Below are 8,708 nucleotides of genomic sequence, written 5' to 3'. Positions count from 1 at the left end.
CTTGCTGACTCTAAGCTGGTGAATTTGTGAAAAATGTTCTCTGTCAACTTTTTTTGGCTAGAAGACTCCATTCCATCCTGGCAGGAATAATGACCTGGCCTCTGTTATTCACGCTTTCATCACCTCCTGGCTGGAATCTAGTAACGCAGAGTAACTGGGCACACAGCCTTTGGAGTTAAGGACATTCCTAATACAGAACACTGCAGTGCATCTAAGCGTCATGGGCATGTGCACATCAGATCAGCCTGCTGGACTTTATAGTGGCATTCTTCAGCACGCCAAATGAAACTTGCAGGATTGATCCTTGTCTTACCCTGTAACCTGAATCCAGGGTAGCTTTGACTTAGGGCTATCTACAGCCATGAGAGAGAGAACTGGTGGTAACTCTGTTCCTTTGAGACAGCAGAACCCACCACAAAGTCTAGAAACAACAGCCATCACAAACCTCATCGCATTTTTTGTGTGTGTATGCAAGACATTTCTTCAATACTGCTTTATTTAACAACTGCATGTGTTTTTCATTGCACCTTCTACTGCAATAAACACAGGAAATGCCATTTATGCACTCATATAGGTTGATGCAGTGCTGGTAGGCACTGGGTTATTAGCGCTCACATCATGTAAGAGTGTGGGTTGGATATGGGAAGTTGCATAGCCAGAAGAATACTTCTAAATTCAGTAGCAGAACCAGATATATTTATATTGAGGGAAGCCCTAGTACAAGGGGACTGTGTGTGTGGAGAGTTAGTTACGTCCATTTATAGTGTGAGTCTTACCAAAGAAAAGGAAATTAATCTGCCTTCCATACTAGAAGACCTGCAACACAATCAGAATTTAATTCCAAGAATTTCAGTAATAATAGTAAGCTCCCCATTACCTCCTTTTTGTTTTCCAATCAACAAACTGTTCACATAAGCAGATGAGGATAACTATGGCACTTGGCTTGGGTTTGCAGTACAGTTCAGTCAGAGAGAGATACCCCACTGAAGGGCAGGTTCAGCGTACCTTTGAGTTTGCTGCTCTGAAGAAGCTTACCTCTCACTAATCAGCATATAGGAAGCTTACAAAAATTAATTTGCTCATGTAGGCACCTGAATGGCGTGAAAAGTATGCTCCTCTTGGTCCTTCTTCCATTTACTGCAACAATGAAGTATTGATGATAAGAGCTAACACCTTCTGGAGGAAAAATGATAGACAAAGGCATTCTTTAAGTGATTTATTTTATAAATGTGGGTAAATTAGCAAATATATTACACAAAATCAAATATACATCTCACATTTTTATACAAATAGTCTTTAATAAAAATTACATGTAGCAATAGCAAATAAACAATGAGCAAAAATGTCGCAATAAATAGGCTGGAAAATAAATGTACTTGAGAAAAAGCTACCTGATACAGTTTTTATGTTTTCTCACTTTAAAGCCATGACAGCCTAACAAAGAACACAACTTCTTAATAGCATGACTATTAATAATGAAATAAATGGGAAAGAAAGGGCATTGGTGGACAGAAGGGAAAGAATGGCAATGAAAGAACCATGGAATGCTTTGATAATGTTTGGGTAATAAATTATTAGGATGTTCATCAAAATAACTAGAAAAGTAGTGCTCTCAGTAAAGTACTACCAGACTACGAAATAGGTACCAGACAAAAAGTGCTAACAGGTGCATAACAAGCACTCCAGCATGTTCCAGCAATGCATCTTCACCTTGATAAATAGCACCCAAATACCCACAGGGGATTTTCTTCAGTTTCCTGGTACAGCAGTTACACCACCCTGGGGGGCTGTCCAGTGAACGTATTTAAAACAGAGCCAGAAGAATGTGGATTGTACTGTCATATTCTCTGCATATTCTCCATGGAAAAATTTAATAGTTCCAGTAAAATTCACCTTTTCCCACTGAGACCTCAGGGACTTGGAATGTAACTAAAAGATTCACTCTGAAGTTTAATCAAGCATTAGGAGGCCTGAAAGATGTCTCTTACATGAGATGTATTACCACGTGTTGTACAATTAAATAATACATTAAATATTGTATGAGATGGGCAGATTCCACTCTGCTTTCAGATATATCTTTGGAGAAAAAAAGTTCTCTGAGACCATCCTTGACCCGTAACTGGAGCTGATTAACTGGAAGTAATCAGGACACGCCAGCGATGGGGCATTACGTATGCTCTGCTCCAGTGTTAGCACGCAGAACACAGCTGCACATTTGACCTCTACCTCAGTTTCTCTTGTGTAAGGCATCCTGAGATCTTAAGATCAAAAGCCACTTTAAAATATTACTACAATTAGCTGCTAATTTTTTTGGTGAAATGTTTGAGCAAAGGACCTTGGAAAATGTCTTCCCATTCCACATGCATTACACCCTGATGGATGTAATGAAGTAGGAAAAAAGTGAAAAAACTTGTGAGAACACACAGGTGATATCACTGTGTTCAATTTTTCTTTTTTTACGTAGACATTCACCTTCTGCAGCAAACCAAGCCTCTCAGGAGTGCTGATAGCAAAAAGCCCTAGTCATACAGGCTCAGTTTCAAAGTTATGCTACTACTCAGAGAGAGAAATAAATGTATACTGTATTAAAAACAATCATCATAGCCCTTTAAATGATTGGATAGTTTAGCTTTGAATGCAATTCAGCCTAACAGAGGCTTTAATGGCTTTTGACAGATTGTTCCACTGATCAAGGGACGTGTATGAAAATAACTGCCTACCAAGCCCTGATTTGATTTTAAGAAAAGAAAACTGAAGGTTAATGGTAAACAGAAGTTGATTGTTCACATTTTCACTGAAATAACTCTATCTGACCTGTTCTTAGAACGAGAGAAATAAAGGATAATGGGAATCCTATACACCTGACTTTTTACTTTAGCCTCTAATCAAGGAGACTAATCAGACCAAGATGTGTTGGCATGAAAGCAAGTATTTGACGATATGGAGGGGGAGGAGAAAAACTTTTGTGTCCAAATTCAGCACTGTAAAACCAATTGGGTATTAGAGGATGTAAACTGCAGAATAGCGTGTCCTTTTCTATCATGTGAATTGAGTGCTGGCTGCAAAGCAACGAGCAGATAACGCGTAGTTTTCATGTCATGTGTCAAGGGCTCACTCCCAAACATCAGCATTTTAATGCGATCATTTTATCAGTTATCTGTTGGCTTTCATTTGACATATTATTCAGCCAATTCTGCAGCCTTACTAAGTACAGTCTTTTTGCAAACGTATAAATTATCTTCTGTTGTTCAATGAATGCCTCAGGCTAAGGTGAATCGGAAAGATGAATGCAAATCAAGACACAAACCCAGTGACATTAAAGGCGATGATTTTGAATTTGGACTGGAAAGGGAAAAGCACAGTGGTGCTATTCAGGATTGCCTCTGCTCTTACAGGTGGGGTGAAGTGACAGCCAGAATCGGGCAGGTTGGGGTCCTTACAAACAGTGCTGGCCTCTCCTCCCAAGGCCTTCATCACCACCTAACAGCACCCACCCTCTATCCCTAGATTAGCGTAGGGCTGAGCTTTTCAGTCTGCTGTGGTCTTTGCTGGGACAAGGAACCTCTCTGTGGCCAGTGCTCTGTTTGTCCGGCCCTTCCCCACAGCAGCTCACCAGCCCCGTGGGGCAGAGCAGGAGACGAGCTGCAACAACTCAAGAGGAAACAGATGTTGTATGGAGGTACACAGCCACGGAGGTGTAGTGGGACAGAGGTGGGGGCTAAGCTTGGGAACAGTGCTTCTCATGCCTGTTCCTAACAGTGGAACAAGCACTCTTCCCAGCTCTGTAACCTGGGCACAAGATGACAGTGGTCAGGCCCCAGCAAAAAGCTGGGGACCAGCTGCTGGGGGCACGAGGGGGGTTAAGGACCTACCATTAACTATGGACCAGATGGTAGCAATCAAGGGAGAGGTCAGGACCTGCACTGTACAAGTTACTGCTGGATGATTCCCACATGAGTCAAGTTAATAAAGTTGTGGTCTTGTGAAGGCACATCCCTTGCATGTCTTTTCTCTTCTCCTCCTCTCATCCCACCTTCAACATCAACCAGTTTCATCTCTGCTGCATTAGCCCAAATTCCGCTGCGTGACACAGGGCTAAGGGAACTGCACTACGGTAACTGAGAAAGGAGCAATGCCTACTGGTAACACACTACAGTACTTTAATTATCTGTTGTGATAGACTTTGGTAATAATTAATGTATTTTTTTTATTCCCCCCCCTGCACTAGAATCCTTGAGTCTGGCTCACAGCATTGAAAGGTCTAGAATGACTTTTAAAGTATGTCTTGCTAAGTAAAGCTACATTATTACCAGTGAAACTAAAAACGGCATCTGGATGACAGTAAGACAACTGATTTGGGTATTTATAATGCTGCATGTTACCCATCCTGGACAGTTTCCAGTTGGTGACTACCCATAACATTCTTATTTACACTTAAGATAATCAGGATCTGCTGTAACGTTCAGAGTGTAAGCATGATTTCTTTAAAATCTAGTGTACCGGGATTGATATTTTTTATTTACTTAACCTTTTAACAACAAGAAAGAACCTAAAAGATAAAATATTTTCATATGCAGAGATAAGAATAAAGCAGTATAAAAACATTTATCATTTACATGGCATAACACAGCAGTTTTCTATCAACTACTTAAAAATGGCCTTTACCTTTCATCCCCCGCATTACATAAACAATAGAAGTTTTTCATTTTCTGCCAACATTTTCTTTCTCTGAGTGTAAAACCAACTCTCTATCTCATTTTTAAAGAAAGCCCTTGCCTTGAGCATTTCATTTGTATTGGTTCCATGTTTAGTCAGTAGCTTTAGTAAAATTGATGAATATTGTCTAAAGGCAAGTGCAGACAGGCAAACAGATCTGTATCTTCTGTAATCCATTTAGCCTGACACACACGTGCGAGTGAACTATTTTACCTTAATTCTTTCATGACTGATGAAAAGTAAATGTAAGCAAAGCCATGAACTTCACCATTTTAAAAGAATCACTGAATCTAATGTTAGAAGCTAATTTATGCTCTCACCTCTTCCCTGAAACAAACTGACCTTGGTCCTTATGCATCTACAGCATCCAGACTTGGCAAACAGTTGCTATACTCAGAGCATCCATTAGAGGCTGCGTTTTTCAGCTCATCCAAAATGGTAACGGGTTATTTAGTGCTGGAATACAAATGGATTGCTGAAGTATCATTGCAAAACGAACTACATTAAAATTATTTGTATAAAATAAAGAAAACTTTGAAGTATTTGTCTGCTTATATCTCAAACACAGCAATAACTTATATTTGACCTCTCAGTTTTCTTTAACCATGTTCTTCTCTTGGGGTACCCTTTGGAATTACTACATGCTTCAAACAGTTTCATAAACCTTACTCATGTCTTTGCCATCAACTCCTGTGGGCTTTGGAGAGATGAAACCTCCATATACTTCTATATTTCAACTGAATTCAATCAAGTTACACTGCTTCAGATGATGTGAGACTTGAATGCAACACGGAGTGTTAACTCTCTTTAACCACTTGATTATTGGTATTTTGCCAGTGAAACTTAGGTCTTACCCATTCCAAAGGTTTTCAGTTGTCTGTCATTGCCACCCTTGGCTTAACTGCGTGCTATTTGACCACACTGAAGCTAGTACTAGTTCAGCTAATTCACTAGCTTAAATGTGCAGCGTAGGCAAGACCCAGAATCATGTATTTTTAAACATTCTATTATTGCTGCAACCCCTCTCCTAACACAAGAAAAAACCAACAATAACAACAACAACAAAAAAACAGTGTTGTTTCACTACTGCTGGAAATAATTATTTGCCAATCATTTTTTAATAGCTATGCCTCCACTTCAGCTACAAACTACGGCGCTGATGTGCCTCCTCTACCCTTTCATGGCTGTCAGATTCATTTCAATACTGTGATCCCCATGGTTTCTAGCAGAGCTTAATTAAACACACAAAACAATCATAAAGCAACATAAACAAACAAACAATCCCCTCAAACCCTGTGTTAACTGTGTTACATCATTAGCTTGTTTGAATTCATCTTTCTCATTTCCAAAGCAGTATCTGTTTCTGTGAGAACTGCCTTTTTCAAAAGCAGAATTCCCACATCTTCAGCTAGCTTTTTTCTAAGTGATCTCCAAAGTAAGCAGTATTCAGTGTGGCATTAATCCAAATATATGCTATTTGCCCACTGGTAAAGCTAGCTTTAGATAGCGCAGGGAAGAAAAGCTATGCCCATAACAAAGGATCTCCAAATGTCAACAAATCTGTGGCACATGAGACAACAGATAGATGTGTGGATTACAGTTATAATACAATCAAACCCAATTTAAGTAATTTATTTTTCAAAGAGTCTTTGCTTTCTCTATGGTGGCTAACAGCTTTAGCAGAAGTGCAGGAATACAATGAAAGCACTCGATCCAGACCTTTATACTTTTGCTGGCATAGCTGTGTCAAAGGTGTTAAGAGGCACAACCTCTACTTGATATAATTGTCCTGGCAAAAGCTGGTAGGTGTGGACACAGCTTTATACCACTAAAACTGAATTTTTGCTGGCACAGCTTCTTTAGCTGCAGGGAGGTCTGGCATATGTTACACTGTCAAAAGCAGAGTTTTCAGCAGTACTCATCCACGCACAGGACACTTTGCCAACAGAGTATCCTGGTATGCTCTGGGTAAGCCTGGCCCCAGCCATGATTTTAAACAGAAGATTAACACAGGAGACGTATTCCATTTCTTGGTGGCAATGTCAAGCTCTGAGTCTGACTGTTTTTTTTTTTTTTTAGTGGTAATACAGACTGAGTGCTGTTTTACTGTAATATAATTTTCTTCTGCTTTTTATGATGAAGGAAAAGGCACACACCAGCTCAAGTAAGAATAGCATCTTAACCAAATGAAAAATCTCTCATTCAGGACATTATCCAATACAGAATTGTTATTTTTATAGCATATTATTACAAACCAGATCACAGCAGCTTCATTTCTCATAGTCTTCTGGATTTGTTCTTATGGCTAGATCATCACAGATGTTGCCATGCCTTCTATCACATAATCTAAATCTGTTTTGCCAGGGGGCCTGACCCAAAATGGAAACCCACGGCTCTTTGGACAAGGTACTGGGAAACCTGGCCTCAGAGCAGGATTCACAAAAGGCAGAAACAAAACAAAGGTTAGGAAATGAATCCTGAGTTCCAGGGAATCCTGAGTTCCATATTGCTGCATGTTGGAAAACTCCCCCTGTGTGTGTAGGTCCCAAAGGCCCTTCTAAGAGGTACAAATGACGGATCACACCATTCTTTCTAAAGGAAGGCAGATGTAATTATGCATCTGTTAGAGCATAAACCAGGAACAGCAGACAGCAGATTCATGCTCTTAGGCCAAAAAAGTCCAAATCCACATCTTCCAATTTCCTGGAAGCATGTAAAAGACAAACTGTAAGCTGTCCTGCCACAGCAGAGCTGTGCACCCTCGGACTGGACCTGTGAGCACTGTCTTTCAGAGGCCTATGCCCATGAGGGTCCAGGTAGGAAGTCCCTAGTTTGGAAAGTTTTTTAAAACCCAGCCACCAGGACAAACACTGTCAGGTGTTCTTGATAAAGCCATACAGGCATGTACAATTGTGTGGGGATGAGACTAGCAGGCAAGACTAGGTTGCCCAAAACCCAGACAACGAGGATGCACCTTAGGTCTAATAATGGATGTGTCAGATCTTCTGCACACACAATGTAACGCTAATTTGTATATGAAGGGTTTAGTACTTGGGAGTGCTTCACACCTTGAGATGACAGGTGCCACGAGAGGCTGACTTACTATCAGCATCATGCTCGTAATCTTCAAAACCCATTTCTGACAAAATACAAAAAGTACCATACAATTTCCATGATGAAAAACAGCAAAAAAGGCTTAGTATCTATGCCAGGATGCTCCTTCACAAGTTCTTCATTTTTATAAAGGCTCTGACAAGGAGCCATTCCATAAAGGACTTTCTCCACCATTTCCTCTACCTCTGCCTACATTACTGGATAAAGATGTCACCACATTGTGTGCACAGCTCTATCCGGACACACCTATCAGGCTCCCTCCGAGCTGGCCTCTCGTTAGGATGCCCAGATTACGGATTCTGCTTTGTCCCACGTGTGAGCTATGCCTTCTGTTGCTCAAACTGCTGAGCCAGAGGCAGTTCTAGGGAGTCATGCAAGCTAAAACGTAGATGTCTGGGAAACTTGTGGAAACACAACTACCCATGGGGTATAGGATCAATGGGGATTTGAATGAAGAGGAAAGAACAGAGGCTGGTGTTCTGGACATCACATCTTAAAAGCCAACTCTTTCTGTAGTTTTGGTGTCTGGTCAGTTTTGTTGTGAGACAGTAACTAAGATATACTGTGTGGAGAGCAGTAAAATCTGCATTGACACATAAACCAACACATAACTGAGGAATCATAAAGATGAAAAAAATTATGCTAACTAAAAACTTACTCCAAATGATGAGCATTAATAGTTCTAGGCTGGAAGGTCACCTGATATTCTACCTACTGAACAAGATTTTGTAGGTGAGCTATTACTTCCTCAAGATCATATGGCAGAGGCATATTACATTCATCATTTGTCCAGAAGGGGTGGCATTCAGGTTTCTGGTCTTCTGGCAAGCTCTCTGCTGCTTCTGACTGGCACCTGAAATGAAAAGGAAGCAGAAGAA

At 40.5% G+C, this 8,708-nt stretch overlaps 1 protein-coding gene across 3 annotated transcripts in view; it reads right to left on the bottom strand.

Moving 5' to 3' along the window:
- Positions 1-1,208: 1,208 nt before the first annotated feature.
- Positions 1,209-8,708, bottom strand: part of FTO (FTO alpha-ketoglutarate dependent dioxygenase) — a gene marked incomplete at its 5' end in the record, with an annotated part of 243,767 nt that continues 236,267 nt past the window's right edge. For all 3 annotated transcript variants that reach the window (XM_082770101.1, XM_082770099.1, XM_082770098.1), the window contains one exon: positions 1,209-8,683. In XM_082770101.1, coding sequence (XP_082626227.1) covers positions 8,542-8,683 — 142 coding nt within the window. In that variant the 3' untranslated portion in view covers positions 1,209-8,541. The remainder of the gene's footprint in view (positions 8,684-8,708) is intronic.

This window comes from Aythya marila, assembly GCF_965140915.1.
Source record: "Aythya marila genome assembly, chromosome: 12".
Taxonomy (NCBI): Eukaryota; Metazoa; Chordata; class Aves; order Anseriformes; family Anatidae; genus Aythya; species Aythya marila.
Note: the sequence above shows the minus strand (reverse complement) of the source record. Positions and strands in the feature narration are given on the sequence as shown.